The following is a 20,518-nucleotide window of genomic DNA, read 5'->3' on the forward strand; positions in this document are numbered from 1 at the left end:
TCGTGTTTTAGGCAGGTTGATATCAACATGGATTCAAATGTCGTAGTTGATACTCTGAAGCCGACGATTAATGGAAGGGTTAAAAGGCTGCGGATTTATTCAACATATTGTTTGTTGGTTGTAGATGGATTAGGGGTGGAGGTTTGTCCCATAAAAACTTGACTAAGATATACACCGTTTATAAATTGGTTTTAACGTCCAATAAAAATCAATTCTTAAAACAAATGTCCAATAAAAATCAAATGTTCTAGAAAAAAAAAGATCAAATGTTTCGTAGTTATCTTTTAGACGTGAATTTATGTGACAATATAACTAGCGTTATTTTTTTTAGTGGTCAGGGTTTTAACTTCGGACCTTACATATATTACGGATTGTTCATAACAACTGAGTTGGATTGGACAAAACTATTTCTTTTTCTTACAAAATTGGACAAAACTAATATATACCAACATAAAACTTCAATTTATTTATGGTTATATTACACTAACCTTCCTTGAAGTTCAGTTAAATAGCACAAACACCCCTTTTAGTTTTAAATTAAACACAAACCTCTCTTATTTTGTTATTAAATTGACAAACATCACTCTTCCACTTTAACACCGTTTAATAACACATTACCTTTTTGCCCTAAAAAAAAAAATAACACATTACCTTTTCTACTACTATGAACTCCTCCATGTTGAATTTTTTTATCCAAAGCTGCACTTTTAAATTTTGTTTTCATCTATTCTTTGTGGTCCCATATCAAGTTCATTCCAACATGAATCTTAATTTGAAGTTGTTTATTATATGAATTTTGTAAATATGTAGTTCAACCAATTAAAAAGATGAAACTGTAAATTTTGAAAGAAAATTCGACTAAAAATAACTAAAGCACATGACAAATAATATAAATCGCTCGATAACAATCTTTAACCAATGCTTTAAGAACACTCTTTAACCAAAATTGATTTATGAATCTACCAATTTAAAAATACTATCTTTTATATCTCATGTTGCAATGCTCTAATTTGGAGAACTACGATAGATTGTGCTTCAATTACTTGTAAAGGAAGCTTGTTTCAATTTTAAAGGTGCTATGCGAGAAAGTTGAAAAGTGTAACGCCCTGAATTTTGGTCCAAGACATTACGCCTAATTCATTTTCATTTTTAGAAAATCACTATTATTTTTTTCCTCAATAATAATAAATTCTTAATAAAAACCTATACACAAATTCTTAACATAAATATCCTTCAAATCACTTTTCAAATTACAATTCGATCAAAAATCCAATTTGTGTCCTCGTCGCGCTTCAAGCAAAACACCAAAGCAAACACATCTCTTCATTTTCATGGGTACCTAAAATGTTGGTGTAAGGGTCAATTTCCTTATCCAAATTGGTTCATACTCAAAGCACAAGAAACAATGTTATAAAATAGATGATATCAAAACTTCTCAATAAAAAAGAATTAAGAAAAATACATTCAAGTCATATTCTTTAAGTAAAGTTCACACCCATTTCTTTTGCATTATAATATTTTAATCAATTATAAAATCACAAATATACAACTGACTCAATGCAATTATGCGTAAGATGCATCCTCTTATAATTATATGATCCGGATATAACATGCCACACAGGCATTACACAGAAATAATCCGCCACACAGGCACCACACAGATGCATATGTCATGCATGATCATGAAAATAAATGCAATATGATATTAACCCGCCACTAAGGCACCACACAGAATATAATTGTAACCCGCCACTAAGGCACCACACAGAATATAATAGTAACCCGCCACTTAGGCACAACAATGCAATATGATATTTACCCGCCACAAAGGCACCACACAGAAAATAATTATATATCTCACATCACCATGAACATGATCAAAATAACTCTTTCAATAAAACTCACATTTTCCTCTCTTTTCATTTTCCTTAATTAATCAAAATCTAACATGTTTTTCTCAGCATCACAAAAACATATGAACATAATAAAATAAAATACAATTATCATTCCACATCACATTATACACAACTATCATATAAAACTCAATTAAAATAATCACTCTTTTAAAATATTAGATTTTACCACGTAAGGAAATATTTTAATTGTTTTTCTTGTCAAGAGACAACAATTGCTACCACTATTTAATAACACATTCCTAACAATTAGTAAGAACGTATGGGAAAAAAGCCCTTACCTCGACAGCTTTTCTTCCTAACGGAACTCTAAACCACCTCAAACTTACAGCTACGGTGCATACACGTTTTCTATCACTCCATAAATTATTTTGACGATCAGACCGTTGAAAATGAAGATCCGCATGTTGGGAACACGCTGTCCAAAAATTAGCCCAATCAGACGGTGAACGAGGCGTAGTCGCAATTTTCCAAAGACAGGTTTAGTGAAAACGGAAATGGCTTAGAATTAGAATTTCATAGTGAGACAAGAAATAAAATGGAAGAACGCATATGCAAAAGGACTTACACGAAAATTATTTGACAAGATGATAGCATAGGGATTGGTCGATGGACTTAGGGAAAATATGAGAATGTCATATGAAATAAGAAGATGCTATAATTTCTCTTTCAATGCATAAGAGACAATTCTCTCGCAATAAGTCTTTGATGTCTTGAATCAGCACAACATGCTTATAAAATTTGTTAAGTTCTTAATCAGCATAGATGATTATGACATGACTGCGTTAATTTGGTATTACATGAGTTATAAAACTTGGTTTTAAATGAAACAAGTTAGAATGGAAAGATTATGTTTAGTATTTTAATAATGCCAAGTCTTATAATTTTATATAAATTATGTAATTTGTAGTGATTTTACGAATTGTGATATTCTGTATTACGAATTACATTGCATCAGCTGGCTTAAAATATGTACTCCCTTTCGTTTCAAAATGAGTGTCGCTTTAGTTCAAGCTTTTTCCCCCCAACTCTTGTTGACTACGATATGTACTCCCAAATCCAGTTTCCTTTCTCCATCCCTTTCTTTTAACTCTTTCATCACAATTTTTCCGTTGTAGTAACCTTGGAATGAATGGACAAGAGAAACGTCGTTTAAGCCTCCCAAGTGGCATATCACCCTTGATATTGTCAAAAGAGATGCTGATCTTATTATATAAATAAATAAACAGACTAAAAAAATGCCGATGTTATTATATAAATAAACAAATAGAAGAAGTGTAAGAGCATATTGAAAATAAACTTAATAACTTACTATCAAGTGGTATTTGCACATGCCATACAATTCCTTATTCCTTACTATTAGTACTACATAAAATATAATGATGAGAAATGCCTCTGATGAGAAATGGACATTCTTAGCGATGTTGAAAAGGCCGGCGGTTTTACAAGCAACAGCCTACATGTGGCAATCATTGATTCATTCAACTTAAACATTTGATTCCTTCCATCTCTCAGCAATCCTCCACCGTGTGATCTCATCCTCACCCTTCATTTTCCAAGGGCAATCAAGTCATATGCAACTCTTTTATTCTTCTTCAATTTACGCATTCACTTGATCCATCCTTCACTATAAATATATGCAGCCAAACCAACCTTTGCTTCTTCCAAGTCCAAGCCCTGGTAGAGGGAGAGAATTTGACAGTTGAAAAATCAGTTTGGTTTCCATTTTGCCTCTGCTAAGTTAGTTAGCTGATTAATAGTGTTGAAAATGCGTGAGATTCTTCACATTCAAGGAGGACAGTGTGGAAATCAAATAGGAACAAAGTTCTGGGAAGCGGTATGCGATGAGCACGGGATTGACCCTATAGAACAATATATAGGGAACTCCAAACTTCAACAACTCGAAAGAGTCAGTGTTTATTACAATGAGGGATCTAACGGTCGTTATGTTCCCAGGGCAGTGTTGATGGACCTTGAGCCTGGCACCATGGATGCTGTCCGGACTGGCCCTTATGGGCAGATTTTCCGGCAAGACAACTTTGTATTTGGACAGTCTGGTGCCGGAAACAATTTCGCCAAGGGTCATTACACTGAGGGTATGGATAATTGCGAGAAGGAACAGGTTCTGGAATGGGAACTCTACTCATTTCAAAGATCAGAGAAGAATACCCTGATCGAATGATGCTCACTTTCTCTGTCTTTCCATCTCCAAAGGTGTCAGACACAGTTGTTGAGCCTTACAATGCAACACTTTCTGTTCACCAATTGGTGGAGAATGCCGATGAGTGTATGGTCCTTGATAATGAAGGAAAATTGCATTTCCCTTTTCTTTATTACAAGAAGGAAAGTTGCTCTTGCATCCGGTAAGAGCACCATTATCGGTGGTGTCTTTTGGCACACAAAGTCCACGTGTTGCTACTGTGTCTGGAAGGCATGGATAATTGCACGACAGTTGGTGTCTTTTCTTGGCTACCGGTTCCAAACTCTACCACTGTGTCTTAGAGCAATTCTTTCTCTTTCTCACACACTTTTTGAAATAAATGAATTAAACAATAAATGAAGATTTTATTTACCATTATAATTGGTTTTTTTTTTTAAAAGAACCATTATAATTGTTACCAACTACTTAATATTACCGTTGCACATATCTTTGAATATTTTTATTACCGTTGCAACTTTTTCTTACCGTTGCATATATTTGTGAAGATTTTATTTACCATTATAATTGTTACCAACACACTTTTTCTTCTTTACTCAAAAAAAACACACTTTTTCTTCTACACATTTCATTTGCCAATGAACCCCAACCACAATAATTCTTGGTTCAACTACTTGCAAAATGGTGGCATTCCTCCATGCATCCAAAATCAACAAAATGTCTCCTACTTTGAAAATGCATCCAATAACCCAAACTCACATCATAACCCAAATTTTCAAAATCATGCTTTTATCCCAAATCCACGCATTGGAAATTATCCATATCATACACCACCTTACCCATATCACTATCAACATTTTTCATCTCAATCAACTAGTCCCACCATGTCTCATGAAGTGCAAATGAATAATAGTGATGTCCAATTAAATGATCAAGAGATTGAAACACCACAACCTTGCACCCAAGATGGCTTGGAAACAATTAATCTTGGTGAAGAAGTCAGAGCTACGTCGGTTGCGAATACTTCGAAAAAAAGATTTCAACCAAAGGAGGCGAAAATAAGATTTAAACCAAAGGAGGATGAACTTCTCATTCAATCATGGCTCAATATTTCAAAGGATCCAATTGTTGGGAATGATCAAAGAGGAGATAGTTTTTGGAAGAGGATTGGTGAAGCTTATAACAACCATCGCGACGAGAATTTTCAAGAGAGAAAACCAGAGGCACTTAAAGGTCGATGGCACAAAAAAATCAATCCATCTATTTCAAAGTTTGTTGGGTGCTACAAAGATGTTGTCGCTCTAAAGAAAAGTGGTGCCTCCGAGAGCGACAACATTTCGGCTGCAAAAGATATTTATTACCAAGATGTACGTGAACCATTCACACTTGAGAATGCATGGAAATTATTGAGAGATGAACTGAAATGGCTTGCAGGTTGTGTATTGGAACCGTCCGCAAAAAGAACAAAGAATTCAGCTTCTGGAGCATATTCGGCATCTTCTAACCCACCAACACCAACAAGCGAATACAATCCACCACAACGTCCAATCGGTCAAAAGGCGGCAAAAAGGAAGGGAAAAGAAAAGCTTGTGGAAATTTCTACTCCCAAATTTGATGCTTTGAAAGATGATTTCAACAAAAAATTTGAATTAATGTCAGAGTTTGCACGTGATTATGCACGTTTTGAGAGTGAAAAAAATGGAGATAGAGAGAAAGAAGGTTGATGCCGAGTTGCAAAGAGTTGAAAATGATAGGGAAAGATCGAAGATCAATGATTTAGAAATACTCACAAAGGATACATCAAATATGAATCCAAGACAACTACAAGATTATGAATTTTTATGTGGCGTGATTAGAGATAAATATGGACTTAATTGATATTATTATATATGTTTAACTTATTTAATTTTTTTTAGGGATGTTCGTTGGATTTAATTATTATGTATTTTGGAATTATTTGACATTATTATGTAAACTATATATGTATATGCGACATGCATTATTATCAAAAAATATAATATAGTGGAAAGTAGCCGTTATTCACATATTGATTTTATTTTCAATTTTTTTATTTATTTTTCAATTGATTTTATTTATTTATTTTGGATATTTTAATTCATTTTGAGTATATTGTGAGATACATTTATATATATTGATTATACATTTTATATATTAATGTAAACTATAATTTGGAATATATTGTAAGATTAATGGGACTCATTGTAAGTTTTGTAAGAGTGGTATGGATATTTAAAAAATGTAGTTGAGTGGTTTAAATAATTGGAAAGTGTGAAGTAATATAAAGTATTACGTGGGACCCATTTATACCACCCATGTAGAGTGGCATGGATGTGGGTGCTCTAAGGATGTCCTCAAGTCTTGGAGGAGAAGAAGCATGAACGAAGAGCTTAAAAGGTTGGAAGAAGCATCAAACTTGATCGTAAAAACAACACTTGACTGTCTTTCACGAATGTGTGGACAATGCATAAGAGACAATTCTCTCGCAATAAGTCTTTGATGTCTTGAATCAGAATCAGCACAACATGCTTATAAAATTTGTCAAGTTCTTAATCAGCATAGATGATTATGACATGACTGGGTTAATTTGGTATTACATGAGTTATAAAACTTAGTTTTGAATGAAACAAGTTAGAATGGAAAGAATATTATGTTTAGTATTTTAATACTGCCAAGTCTTATAATTATATATAGATTATGTAATTTGTAGTGATTTTACGAATTGTGATATTCTGTTTTACGAATTACATTGCACCAGTTGGCTTAAACTAGTTTTTGAGTGAACCCAATTGCATTTGAACAAGAAAAGTTGGAACTATAGCTTCATATATATTCGTGTTCTTGATATGGGAGATGTAATTATTGATTATTGTTAGCAGAAATGCTAATTCTTTCTACTGACTCACAGAAACATGATCAGAATGAGAGTTTCAAAGCTTCATGGATTTCTCCAAAACCTCTTCCTTCCTTCTCCTCATTCCACAAAAACCATTCATTCCTTCCAGAGTTCTCCTCCTCCTGTACCCAGCAGCAGAGAGTACATGAGGAACGTAATTGGGAATATTTACATAACCCTAAAGTATTCATCTTGGGATTTCGCTCAACTACACCTTCAAAATCTCCCTTTGAAATGGGACTCATACACTGTCAATCAGGTTCTCAAATCACACCCTCCAATGGAGAAAGCGTGGTTGTTCTTCAACTGGGCTTCTCGTATCAAAGGGTTTAAGCATGATCAATTCACTTGCACAACCATGCTAGATATTTTCGGTGAGGCAGGGAGAATTTCATCAATGAAACACGTTTTCAATCAAATGCAGGACAAAGGGATTAAGATTGATTCTGTTACTTACACTTCAATGATGCATTGGCTTTCGACTTCTGGGAATGTGGATGAAGCAATTGCATTGTGGAATGAAATGAAATCAAAGGGATGTTGCTATCCAACTGTTGTTTCTTATACTGCTTTTATAAAGATTCTGTTTGATAATCACAGAGTGAAGGAAGCTACTGCTATTTACAAGGAGATGCTTCACAATGGCTGCGTTCCAAATTGCTACACTTATACAGTTCTAATGGACCATCTTATTGCCTCTGGTTAGTCTTGCCTTCAACCTGTTTGTTATATTGTCTAAATGAACTAATAAGACAAACAACGTACTGCTTTGGTTTTTAAAATTCAGCAGATCAGAACGATAGCTTTTATGCAGTGCATTTTTTGCTTGCTTAAATTGAGAAGCTTCTAACTGCTACACTACACCTTATCACCTGTCCTTAGTTGTTCAGTCTTATGTTTATCAAAAGTTTAATTTTTGCTTTTGTGGATTTTAGGAAAATGCAAAGAAGCTCTTGAGATTTTTGAAAAGATGCAAGAGGCTGGAGTTGAACCTGATAAAGCTGCATGTAATATTCTAATCGAGAAGTGTTCTAAAGTTGGTGGGACTGTGTTCATGACCAAAATACTTCAGTATATGAAAGAAAACCGTCTTGTTCTTCGTTACCGTGTTTATGTCAAAGCAATGGAAGCTTTAAAAATTGCTGGTGAGAGTGATACCCTTCTAAGGCAAGTCAATCCACACTTTTATTTGGATAGTAGCTTTAAGGAGAAGGCAAATGGCAGCAACGCAGTCATTGCTGATTCTTCTTCTAATATAGATAAAGAGCTTTTATTGGTTCTCTTGGGAAATAGAAATGTTGTTGCTATTGACCACTTACTTCAAGGGATGATGGATAAGAATATATCTGTAGATAATAAGGTTATCTCAACCATTATAGAGGTAAATTGTAATTGTTGTCGACCTGATGGTGCATTGTTGGCTTTCAAGTACAGTGTAACAATGGGAATAAGTATTGAGAGAACAGGATATCTTTCCTTAGTGGGACTGTTGAATAGATCAAATATGTTTTCAAAACTGGTGGAAATTGTTGGGGAAATGACTAGAGCTGGACATTCTCTTGGAATCTATCTGGCTTCGCTTTTAATTTATAGGCTTGGTTGTGCTAGGCAGCCATCTATTGCCTTAAAGATTTTCAATCTATTACCTGATAATCATAAGTGTGTTGCTACGTACACTGCCTTAATTAGCATTTACTTCTCTGCTAGAAGAGTTAATAAGGCGCTTGAAATTTTCAAAATCATGTGTCAGAAAGGAAATTGTCCTACGTCGGGCACTTTTAATATATTAGTAGCTGGTTTGGAAAGAAATGGCAGATATTCTGAAGCAGAACTTCATAGGAAAGCAAAGAAGAACCTAAATTCTAATATTGATTCTCAGGAAAATCTTTCCACAGAGGGAAGGATATGTGACCTTCTATTTGTTGGGGATGTAATACTTTGATTTTGATGCATTGAGAATTCTCATTGTTGATTCAAGCTGAGGTCATGGTGAGTAGTTGCTATTGGAGAGTGAAATGTGCCATTTATGCTGCTTGACACCTGCTTTTTTTGTCAAGAAATTATGGATGTTTTTATCCAAGATCAAGTTCATGAGAAATGCCAACACGGTCGTAACTGGACGTGTCTACCTTTGCAACATCTTGCAGGAAATGGTTTGGAATATATAACTGAAGCTTGTGCTCGTCAGGGCAGCCATATGTTGCATAAAACAAGAACTTTGTGAAGGATGTTCCCTTCCCAGATGCTCATAATTTTGATGTCCCAGCTAGAGACAGGATGTGTGGTTGTTAAACTGTGGGAGTACAGCTATCACACTTACCAAAAAATCCCCGACTTAAAACATGATCGCTGTCAAAGTATCTCTTCTACTTCGTAGGCATCCATGGTATTTCTGCAAACAGGTCTAATTCAATGGTAAATTTTCTTTCAGTCGGGCAGGTGCCAATTACATGGATCAGCAAGATCCTTGCCTCAAATTTCAATCTTACCATTTTCATGTGAAGATTAGAACTTACCTTCCTGTCAATGGCAATGGCTTCACATAATATATTTAACCTACTTATGTAAGTGATATATTTTTTAACATTATGGTGTCGTTTGATCCATGTAGCCGACTCTAATTAGTGAGATAAAACTTGATTGTTGTTGTTGTTGTATATAAGTGATATCTTTTCACCCCTGTCCTTTTCGTGTTTGTGCGTGCGTACTAATCCTTCAAGAAATCATTTATGGCATTTTTTTTATTTGTGAATATACGAGGAAGGATTCCTTCCTTCGTCTCTCGAATTATTATTGAATCAATGATATCATTATTTAGTTGAGTAGATAACATTATTCATCTTGGTAGGCCTGTTCAAATAAATCAGTTCTATTGAACCATATCTAAAACAGAGTTTTTTTTCTTTCTTTCTTTTTTCTAATGGGATAGTTAGATTAGAGTTTGAATTCAAGACCTCCAACTCCTTATCCATTAGCTCAAATGAGTTGAGTTACAATTACAAAGCCCTCCATATTGAAAACATAGTTGATGTTCTTTTATTTTATATTCATTGCTGGCCTTGTTTGTGAATTGTGAGTTACCGGAACCGAAAGTGGAATAGTTCAAGCTTTTTCCCCCTAACTCTTGTTGACTACTATATGTATTCCCAAATCCAGTTTCCTTTCTCCATCCCTTTCTTTTAACTCTTCCATCACAATTTTTCCGTTGTAGTCACCTTGGAATGAATGGACAAGAGAAACGTCGTTTAAGCCTCCCAAGTGGCATCACCCTTGATATTGTCAAAAGAGATGCTGATCTTATTATATAAATAAATAAACAGACTAAAAAAAAATGCTGATGTTATTATATAAATAAACAAATAGAAGAAGTGTAAGAGCATATTGAAAATAAACTTAATAACTTATTATCAAGTGGTATTTACACATACCATACAATTCCTTATTCCTTACTGTTAGTACTACATAAAATATAATGATGAGAAATGGACATTTTTAGCAATGTTGAAAAGGCCGGCGGTTTTGCAAGCAACAGCCTACATGTGGCAATCATTGATTCATTCAACTTAAACATTTGATTTCTTCCATCTCTCACCAATCATCCACTGTGTGATCTCATCCTCACCCTTCATTTTCCAAGGGCAATCAAGTCATATGTAACCCTTCATTTATACATTCACTTGATCCATCCTTCACTATAAATATATGCAGCCAAACCAACCTTTGCTTCTTCCAAGTCCAAGCTCTGGTAGAGGGAGAGAATTTGACAGTTGAAAAATCAGTTTGGTTTCCATTTTGCCTCTGCTAAGTTAGTTAGCTGATTAATAGTGTTGAAAATGCGTGAGATTCTTCACATTCAAGGAGGACAGTGTGGAAACCAAATAGGAACAAAGTTCTGGGAAGCGGTATGCGATGAGCACGGGATTGACCCCATAGGACAATATATAGGGAACTCCAAACTTCAACAACTCGAAAGAGTCGATGTTTATTACAATGAGGGATCTAACGGTCGTTATGTTCCCAGGGCAGTGTTGATGGACCTTGAGCCTGGCACCATGGATGCTGTCCGGTCCGGCCCTTATGGGCAGATTTTCCGACCAGACAACTTTGTATTTGGACAGTCTGGTGCCGGAAACAATTTCGCCAAGGGTCATTACACTGAGGGTGCGGAGCTCATTGACTTTGTTCTTGATGTTGTAAGGAAGGAGGTTGAGAATTGTGATTGCTTGCAAGGTAATCAAACATCATAGTATAAACACAATACTATAAAGTTTTATTAAAATTTAAAAGAATATGCAGAATTTATTTAAAGATGTTGGTTATTGTGATTGATAAATATAGGATTTCAAGTGTGCCACTCCTTGGGAGGAGGAACGGGTTCTGGAATGGGAACTCTACTCATTTCAAAGATCAGAGAAGAATACCCTGATCGAATGATGCTCACTTTCTCTGTCTTTCCATCTCCAAAGGTGTCAGACACAGTTGTTGAGCCTTACAATGCAACACTTTCTGTTCACCAATTGGTGGAGAATGCCGATGAGTGTATGGTCCTTGATAATGAAGCACTCTATGACATCTGCTTCAGGACCCTCAAACTCACCACACCAAGTTGTAAGTAATTATAAGATATAGTATAAGATGCATATAATTTAATTTATATGGCAATTGATCGCATGTAGTATAATTAAATGAGCACCTCATGTTATATTATATATGAACTCTTTTATTCTTGAATATGATTTACCAAATTAATTTTTTTCCAGTTGGAGATTTGAATCATTTGATATCAGCAACAATGAGTGGAGTGACTTGTTGCTTAAGATTCCCGGGTCAGCTAAATTCAGACCTGCGGAAGCTAGCAGTGAACTTGATCCCATTTCCACGCCTTCACTTCTTCATGGTGGGTTTCGCTCCCCTGACATCTCGAGGATCGCAGAACTACCGTGCACTTACTGTACCAGAACTTACACAACAGATGTGGGATGCTAAGAACATGATGTGTGCGGCAGATCCACGCCATGGCCGTTATTTAACAGCCTCAGCGGTGTTCAGAGGGAAAATGAGCACAAAAGAAGTGGATGAACAGGTAATGAATGTGCAGAACAAGAATTCTTCTTACTTCGTTGAGTGGATTCCCAATAATGTGAAGTCCAGTGTCTGTGATGTCCCACCTAGAGGCCTTTCGATGGCTTCGACTTTTGTTGGTAATTCGACATCTATACAGGAGATGTTTAGGAGAGTGAGTGAACAGTTCTCTGCCATGTTCAGAAGGAAAGCATTCTTGCATTGGTATACCGGAGAAGGAATGGATGAGATGGAATTTACTGAAGCAGAAAGCAATATGAATGATCTTGTTGCTGAATATCAACAATACCAGGATGCCCCAGTTGATGAAGATGGTGATGATTACCAAGAAGAAGAAGATGCTCAAAGCTGAAGATGTTCTACAAACTTGATGCTTCGCATACTGCAAGCAAGGTTTCGTGGATAATAATATACTCAAGTTCTTTGATTTTCTTAATGTATGGTCAAGCAATATAAAGTTAGGATTGAGCTTTTAAAATTAAATTTAAATAAGCTAAATGAGGAAGTTTAATAAGTGTTTCTTATAAGAAAAATTTCCAAACAGTTTCTAGATCATCGCCACATATATATAGCATACATTTTGTCTGATTTGACTCTGTTACTGAACCAAATTTCTGCCAGCTTTATACAACTGATTAGTAGCCATTGGGTTTCGGATTTCGATTTCATCAAGAACAACCAAGTGTGCCTTTAGTAGTCATCTATAATGGTAAAAAAAAAAAAATACTTGTGGCCATAGACAAATGGGATAGACATGGGACCCCATTCCCAAATGTCCACGATGATTAATTAAATAGGAGCAATTTTAATATGACTTGTAGGAAAAGGAAAGTGTATGTTGTTTAGAAAAATGACAACTATCACAAATGCTCTATGATGAAAAGGTAACAAAAGGGATTTGGTTAACGTGTTGTAAAACTGTAGCAGAGGGATGGCTTAATCTATGGTGCGAATGATCAAAATCAGAAGATAAAGCTTTATAACAAAAAAGAATTTTAAGTGCCTCTAAAATCTAAAATGTGACTATTTGTTTGATCCAAGAATTACAAATGATGTTTGGCCTTAGCATGAACAATCATCTTTTAGAAATGCTGATCCTGAATTAGACATTAATTTGATCAAAAATAAATTTGCAATGCAGTGAGTTAGCAAGTCTAAAGGCAGAAATCAAAATAAATTCAAAATGTGTTACGTATAAATTTAATGGTGCCAGAATGATGAGAAGTGATACAAGGAATGACAGTTTAATGTTATGGTATGAATGAGAGTTTTATAAGGAATGACAAACAAGGTCATTTGCACCAATATCAATATCAATAATTCAATCAAAAGAAGAAAAAGAGATATCTTGATTGTGATTCACATTTTAATTGATTGAGGTACTGATATGATTCACCTCTCCATTACCTTAGTTGTCTGAGACTCCAGCATCTTCCTTTTGATTCAGTGGAACCAGCAATTTCTTGTACATACCAGAAGTGATTGTGAACTTTGAAGCATGGACACTGGACAACATAATTCAATGATGCATTTATTATTTTGGTAAGTGTTTGACATGTGCCCGACATACACGTCTAGAACACCGGCCCCGCCTTGTTTTAGAAGTGTGGTGTTATAGATATTGTGAAACTAGAAGAGTTGGATGCAGGAGCAGAATTGGTGTCATTATGTGTTGGGAAAACAGCAGTGTCATCTGATGTTTCTCCTTTCTATATTGTTCATGGAGGTTTGTTTGTCACGGAATTTTAAGCCTAGGAAATCTATGTTTGAAGTACCAGGACTCTACAGTATGGCCTATTTTCACACAAAAACTGCATACCTTGTTACCATTGTTATATTGGTGAATCCTCTTTCTCTTCCATGACCATGTCCTTGTTGAAACATGCCTTTATTTTGACCTTGAGTATATTTAACATGACATTTTAGAGAATATGACTATATATAATATAATATCATATTTCCATTCTAATTTACAATAATAAATTTAAATATGCAACCCACTTGGGTTGGCCCAATGGTATTGGCTTGGGACCTAAGAGTTTGCTCCTCCTCCTCAAGGTCTCAGGTTCGATTCTCTCTGAAGTCAATTTGGGTGGGCTAATTTAGCTTCTTCAAAAAAAAAATTAAATATGCAAAAATATAAACGTGATAATAGTAAAAAATATTATTCATATTTAATTATTAGGCCGCCTAACAGGCTTTTTTCATGTCAACTAGTTTTAGTTTTTTTTAATTAAATAAGCTTTTAAAAAAGTCTAAACAATCTCTGTTTAATAATAAGTCTGCCGTATTTCCATCCCTGCCTAGATCATTTGGAGATCTATTGTTGATAGGATCATCAATGAAAATGTGGTTGTTATTGTTGGTTTGGCTAGAAGAATCAACAAGTACGACCCATTATTCATATTTAATTATTAGGCCGCCTAACAGGCTTTTTTCATGTCAACTAGTTTTAGTTTTTTTTAATTAAATAAGCTTTTAAAAAAGTCTAAACAATCTCTGTTTAATAATAAGTCTGCCGTATTTCCATCCCTGCCTAGATCATTTGGAGATCTATTGTTGATAGGATCATCAATGAAAATGTGGTTGTTATTGTTGGTTTGGCTAGAAGAATCAACAAGTACGACCCATTATTCATATTTAATTATTAGGCCGCCTAACAGGCTTTTTTCATGTCAACTAGTTTTAGTTTTTTTTAATTAAATAAGCTTTTAAAAAAGTCTAAACAATCTCTGTTTAATAATAAGTCTGCCGTATTTCCATCCCTGCCTAGATCATTTGGAGATCTATTGTTGATAGGATCATCAATGAAAATGTGGTTGTTATTGTTGGTTTGGCTAGAAGAATCAACAAGTACGACCCATTATTCATATTTAATTATTAGGCCGCCTAACAGGCTTTTTTTCATGTCAACTAGTTTTAGTTTTTTTAATTAAATAAGCTTTTAAAAAAGTCTAAACAATCTCTGTTTAATAATAAGTCTGCCGTATTTCCATCCCTGCCTAGATCATTTGGAGATCTATTGTTGATAGGATCATCAATGAAAATGTGGTTGTTATTGTTGGTTTGGCTAGAAGAATCAACAAGTACGACCCATTGCGGAAAGAAGAAAAGTAACAAGAAAGATTGTGAAGAAAAAAAAAATGTTCAGGGTAATTCAACAGTCTTGTGTTTTTGCTACTGATGTGATACCAAAGATGAATAAATACTTGAATGATTATTAACGAAGAAGAGAAAGGTTTATATACAAGGAGGACCCAATGAGAAGGTTAACAACTAAACTGGAGGTGCAGTAGCGTAACAAGCATGACTGCTTTACTAACTAACGTATCAAACTCCGATTGTGAATAAGATGTTTGGAATGGTGTTAAGATTTACTTGTGACTATTCAGTTGTGTTATTCTGTTTCTGCTTAGATTCTAATCAAGTTTCTTAGGCAAGATGAGTTTCAATTTCATCAATTTGCAGCAGCTCAACTTTGCTGCTAATAAAGCAATGAGCACATCATATTCTCTTGGTAGAATGAAAATTTTGATGTCTAGCTAGAAATCACAATGATTGTGACGGCTGGGAGGCTATGTATAGTTTGCATAAATCTCAACATCAAGCAAGTTAGCAATAGCCCATTCACAAAGTATCACTCTCCGTATAGATTGCATAAACATCAACATTAAGAAAGTTAGAACAAACCCTCAATTTACTTCCTAACTGTTGCTAGACGATTCATAAACTTTTAAAAATATCTTAGACCATTCATTTAACTCTATATTCAAAAAGTTAACTTGTTTCGTAACAAATTAATACACAAAATAACAATGCTGTGACAATTTTTATTAGCATTGAGAAAGACTAAAACATATTATCAAGCATCAGAAAACCGTATAGCATGTATTAAATTTAATTGGGTAAAAAGAAGTTTTGAAGTTCAAATTAACAATCTTGCAAAAAAAAAAAAAATTATAAATTTACTTCAATTTAAGTTGGAGTTTCCTCTAAAAGTATCTGGCATGTCAAACAAACCAGACAATAGAGTACAATATCAAGTCAAATACAACACCGGAAAATACTAATAATTTTGTAACTGATGATATAAAAATATCAGGTTTCAGAAATTGTGTAAAGTGTAACAAAAACGAAAGCAGCCGAAACTAACTCAAATTTTTATATGTTATAGCATCTGCATAATAACATATAAAAATTTGGCCGTGATATTGTAAATTAAATAAAAACCTCGTATGAACAGCATTCACCGGAACAGACAAGTTAACTGCATTTACAGTCTAAAATACCTTTTCAATTGCCCTTAGGTGTGTATCAATAAGGCACTAAAGAATTTGCTATTAACAAAAGGGAGAATGAAATCTAAGGACCTATTCAAAACTCTGACTAGAGTTCAGTTTTTATAGAACAAATACCTTTGGCTGGTGTCATATCCATAAATTTGTTTGGTGTATGTGCTCCTTTCAACCAAACTTTTGAAATGAAGAGCCATAATACCCATTCTAATTCTAATTTCTCAAAGATAAATATGATTTTTAGGTCCAAAAATGTATTTCTCCCTTGAAAATTCCACCATGATTCAGTCATTTATTTCATGACTCTCTGGTTCGTTTCATTATAGTTACTGTGTCTAGATGAGATACGGTTTAGCTGATCGTACCCAGCAAGCACCCCAGCTCCCGCCATCCCTAGAAGCATGTTTGCAGTGACTCCTCGAAATAGAGCTAAGAAACCCTCTTGTCCAACAATCTCACGGAATGCATGCATTGCATTATAATACTTATTCTGGTGCCCGGAGGTTAGCATCATACGACGGCGTAATGTGTCAAAAGGATATGCACAGACACCAGATACAGTTGTGATGCTCCAACCTAACAAGAAACTAGCAAAGAAGTTCCCCTGCAGAATATAAATCAAAAGACTCATATTCCAATGCAAGGGCATAAATAAACAGAACCAATGCTCTGACATAAATTCATCAAAATGCTATACCAACAAGGGATGTATCTGGGAAAAGTTTATGATGAGAAAAATCAGTAAATTACTTTTCCAAATTACTGTTGTCTAACTTGTCATGTGTCATACTCTTGAAGATGTATGTTAAAATTAAAGGTAAGGGTTCGACCATCAATATAAGCAGCATAATATAAAAACTCTAATATTGGCATGCATACCTAACATGGAACAGACGAAAAAAATTGAGCCAAGAGAAGCAATTATTAACCCCATATTTTCCCATTGCCTGTGAATTATAGATCTATGTTGTAATGTAATTATAAATGTATAAATGCTTACCTCAAAAGGTCCAACTAAAACAATAGGCTTCATGGTGTCATATATCCCAAAGTACATTCCTCGATACATGGTGATTCCCAATATTGAAACACCGAATCCCCTGTACAAGCCAGCAACACCATCACTTGATATTGTTTTACGATATACATGAATTAGTCCTTTAAACTGACGCTGACCAGTGGCATGGCACTGGACTGAATCAGTGGCCAATCTTGTACGTGCAAAGTCCAAATGATACAAAAGTATTGAGGTAGTAGCTCCCGCAGCACTGCCTGAAGCCACATTCCCAGCAAACCACTTGATGTACCCATCTTTCTCTCTGGAATATCCAAAGATGCTTTTGAAGTAACCTTTGAATGCAAAATTGAAAGCCTATAGACCAATTAACTGTTTGCTCAAATATTATTTTTAATATGCAAAAAGACTGTTATTTGAGTGCAGGGTTTGATTGGAATACAAAATACGGGTTATTCTTTTATACAAGTGACAATGAACACACAGCGATGCTGGTCATACATTTTCAAGGGGTAAAAACGATGGAAGTGATTTTGTATGAGAATTTGATATACGTGAGGTAACCTCTGTATGTTTTAATTGAAATTGAGAATTATTTGAGGGAAAAACTAAACTAATGTCCATAGAGGAGAGAGATTTGACCTGGACTTTTTAGTGAACTAATTACAACACACGGGCATTCACAACATAACATATCACTAAGCATGTCATTTTGCCAAAAACATTACAAAACAAGTATAATAGGCTATAATATCCATTTACCAGCTCAAAGATGAGGTAAATAATATATTATGATGAATAACAAAGAATCACCTCACCTGTGTGGGAAAATATCTAATAACATTGGCCTGGTGACCTCTCCAAAAGGCAAGGAGACCCTCTTCAGCAAAGACTCTTTTAAAGGTATTAGACAAACCAAGGTATGGTGTTTTGAGGTTTCCTCTTTTAATCATTTCGCTTTGGTTTTGTAATAAAAGCTTCACTCTTTCAATTGGTGCCACTGCAGTTTTGGATATGATTGCTGCTGCACCTCCCATTACAAAATCCTTTGAAAATGATTCTGATTCTGATTTTACCATATCTCTTCTTCCCTCCCACTAATCCTGATGGTTTGAAACAATCGATATCAGAAGCAGAAGCAGAATTATTATAATAACAAAAGATATTGAATGAATCGGAAATAATAATAATAATAATAATAATAATTGAATGAAAAGTTAAGAAGTAGGGTACCTGAATCGAATGAATTATTATTAGTTGGAGATTCACACTTTCTCTTCCAACAAAATCAAGACCGCCATTTTATTTTTATTTTTATTTTATCTGTTTTTTTAACGCTGCGTGCGTCACTCGTTCAATGTATCGTTCTTATTTGTTTCGGAGGAATCTTTGTGTTCGTTCATAAACAATCAATCTATTACGTAATCCTCATGTACACCAATTTATTTATTATTTTCATTTTCATTTTTTTTTTCTCTCACAATAAAGTTATGGCGATTTTTCTTCTTTAAATCATTCAATTCAATCTCAATCTCTGAGAGCATTCACAATAGCATTCACAATCGTAGTAAACTAATTAATTATTTATAATTTTTTAATTTTTAATAAAAGTTCTTATTAATGAGTATGTGTTTGGATTCAATTCTAGAGATTCTATAGTTGATTTTATGATATTTGGATGATTTAAAGTATAATTGATTTTTCTTGTAGAATTAATTCTACTTGAAACTACAATTTGTAACTTTTGGCTTCTAGAATTGATTTTATTGCAGAATTATGGGGAGTCTTTGAAGGTTTGAAAATTGCTCGTGCACGTGGGATTCAAAAATTGGAGCTTCACGTGGACTCTTCGGTAGTAGTCTCTACTATTACTTCGACAAAAGGGGTTTCAGCTGCAGCTTGGAGTCTTTTGCAAAATATTAGGAAGCTACTAAGTTTAAATTGGGAGGTTCGAATTCGACACTCCTAGAGAGAAGCAAATGCTTGTGCAGACGCATTGGCAAATATGGCTTGTGAGGGGGTTTTTCCTTGGTTTTATATGAGCATTGTCCTGCTCAAATTAGTTTCTTAATGTTAGCTGATTCTATTGGAAGAAATCTTAGTCGAACAATTAGAGGGGCCAAAAACTCTCTAAAACAAATCATCTGTCCTCTCTCTAAAAACACAACACAACCTCCCTCTCCCTCAAATCAAACTCCTCTTCTTCAAAATGTAGATCCCCATGATGGTGATGCGATGAGGCGCGGCCTCCGCATCACCTCACCTCCGGCTATTCGGCGTTCTTTGCGTCAATGGTTTTAGGAGGTGGTAGTAGCAGCTTGCAGTGGTGGTTGTGGTGGGGCTGATGGTGATTCGTGGTGGTTTGTGGTGGTAGATTTGGATGGTTTCGTGGTGGATCTCGTGAAGGTTTGTGGTGGTTGATTTGGATGGTTTCTTAGGTGTTGGTGTAGGTTTTCGTGGTAGATCTCGTGGTGGTTATGGTGGTGCTGGTGGTGGCTCGCGGTGGTTTTAGGGTGGTAGATTTGGATCTAAATCTTGGTGGCCGGTGGCTCAGACAGTGGAGATTTCAAATCTAAAATTTGTAGTATTTGAAAATCCACCAAGCCTCTATCATGAACAGTGAATTAAATTTCAACCTGTCGGGACTTCTACCGGAATATGACGTAGCTATTTTAGCAATTTCATGTTGAGTCCAAAAGCCTTGACACTTCACGGAAGAAATGGTACAAACAAAGCATGATTTTGTTGAATATCATTATGGAGGTTTAACTAACATGTAAGGGCCAAAGGAGCTATGTCACACAACCTTCCTAATTAAATTCTACTTATAAACCATCCATCACAACAAAGCCTTCTCTCCTTCCACACATTGTGTTTTACGCTTTTTTTGTTTTTAAATGTGGTGGTATTACAAATTGGTGGTTGTGGGTGCTGTTTTGAATTAACAGTGATGTGGGCTGTTGTCGGTGTGGGTATCACTAAATGGTGGTTGCTGATGTTGAGTTCGAAGTTGTTAAGGTGCTTTGGGTGCTTTGAGTATGTGAAGTGTTGTTCAGATCCACCGTTTCGCTCAACCATTGGTTCTATTTTACTCCAGCGACAGGTGTCTTCTCCATGTCATTGACAACTGCCTTTTTACGA

The 20,518-nt window shown here is 35.0% G+C and overlaps 3 protein-coding genes, 1 long non-coding RNA gene and 2 pseudogenes across 4 annotated transcripts; 4 read left to right on the top strand and 2 right to left on the bottom strand.

The window, feature by feature from the left end:
* Positions 1–1,089: 1,089 nt before the first annotated feature.
* On the bottom strand, positions 1,090–2,715 carry LOC146934810 (uncharacterized). The gene is made up of 3 exons (XR_015007911.1): positions 2,482–2,715; positions 2,195–2,331; positions 1,090–1,339 (listed from the first exon to the last, which is right to left on the bottom strand). It is a non-coding gene; the product is annotated as an uncharacterized LOC146934810 (long non-coding RNA).
* Positions 2,716–3,266: 551 nt separating this feature from the next.
* On the top strand, positions 3,267–4,494 carry LOC146934811 (tubulin beta-6 chain pseudogene; annotated as a pseudogene).
* Positions 4,495–4,693: 199 nt separating this feature from the next.
* Positions 4,694–5,977, top strand: LOC146934812 (uncharacterized; annotated as a pseudogene).
* Positions 5,978–6,734: 757 nt separating this feature from the next.
* On the top strand, positions 6,735–9,669 carry LOC146934813 (pentatricopeptide repeat-containing protein At2g01390-like). The gene is made up of 2 exons (XM_085706758.1): positions 6,735–7,686; positions 7,921–9,669. The coding sequence occupies exons 1-2, from the start codon at positions 7,002–7,004 to the stop codon at positions 8,925–8,927; spliced, it is 1,692 nt and encodes a 563-aa protein (XP_085562884.1). The 5' UTR covers positions 6,735–7,001; the 3' UTR covers positions 8,928–9,669.
* Positions 9,670–10,716: 1,047 nt separating this feature from the next.
* Positions 10,717–12,655, top strand: LOC146934814 (tubulin beta-6 chain-like). The gene is made up of 3 exons (XM_085706759.1): positions 10,717–11,215; positions 11,324–11,593; positions 11,746–12,655. The coding sequence occupies exons 1-3, from the start codon at positions 10,819–10,821 to the stop codon at positions 12,417–12,419; spliced, it is 1,341 nt and encodes a 446-aa protein (XP_085562885.1). The 5' UTR covers positions 10,717–10,818; the 3' UTR covers positions 12,420–12,655.
* Positions 12,656–16,131: 3,476 nt separating this feature from the next.
* On the bottom strand, positions 16,132–18,720 carry ER-ANT1 (endoplasmic reticulum-adenine nucleotide transporter 1). Its single transcript, XM_085706760.1, has 4 exons — positions 18,611–18,720; positions 18,196–18,480; positions 17,363–17,734; positions 16,132–16,966 (listed from the first exon to the last, which is right to left on the bottom strand). Exons 2-4 carry the CDS (start codon positions 18,454–18,456, stop codon positions 16,655–16,657), a joined length of 945 nt encoding a protein of 314 aa, XP_085562886.1. The 5' UTR covers positions 18,457–18,480; positions 18,611–18,720; the 3' UTR covers positions 16,132–16,654.
* Positions 18,721–20,518: the final 1,798 nt, after the last annotated feature.

Source organism: Medicago sativa, chromosome 4, assembly GCF_051527215.1.
Source record: "Medicago sativa cultivar Bolivia chromosome 4, Bolivia_mono, whole genome shotgun sequence".
Classification (NCBI taxonomy): Eukaryota; Viridiplantae; Streptophyta; class Magnoliopsida; order Fabales; family Fabaceae; genus Medicago; species Medicago sativa.

Bases quoted from the DNA above. Each gene is read 5' to 3' on its own strand.
- LOC146934813 (XM_085706758.1), top strand. From the start codon at position 7,002: ATGATCAGAATGAGAGTTTCAAAGCTTCATGGATTTCTCCAAAACCTC. The intron at 7,687-7,920 runs GTTAGTCTTGCC...TGTGGATTTTAG, and splicing joins GGACCATCTTATTGCCTCTG to GAAAATGCAAAGAAGCTCTT.
- LOC146934814 (XM_085706759.1), top strand. From the start codon at position 10,819: ATGCGTGAGATTCTTCACATTCAAGGAGGACAGTGTGGAAACCAAATA. The intron at 11,216-11,323 runs GTAATCAAACAT...TGATAAATATAG, and splicing joins GAATTGTGATTGCTTGCAAG to GATTTCAAGTGTGCCACTCC. The intron at 11,594-11,745 runs GTAAGTAATTAT...ATTTTTTTCCAG, and splicing joins CAAACTCACCACACCAAGTT to TTGGAGATTTGAATCATTTG.
- ER-ANT1 (XM_085706760.1), bottom strand. From the start codon at position 18,456: ATGGTAAAATCAGAATCAGAATCATTTTCAAAGGATTTTGTAATGGGA. The intron at 17,735-18,195 runs GTGAGGTGATTC...ATTGGTCTATAG, and splicing joins TTAGATATTTTCCCACACAG to GCTTTCAATTTTGCATTCAA. The intron at 16,967-17,362 runs GTAAGCATTTAT...TATATTCTGCAG, and splicing joins TTTTAGTTGGACCTTTTGAG to GGGAACTTCTTTGCTAGTTT.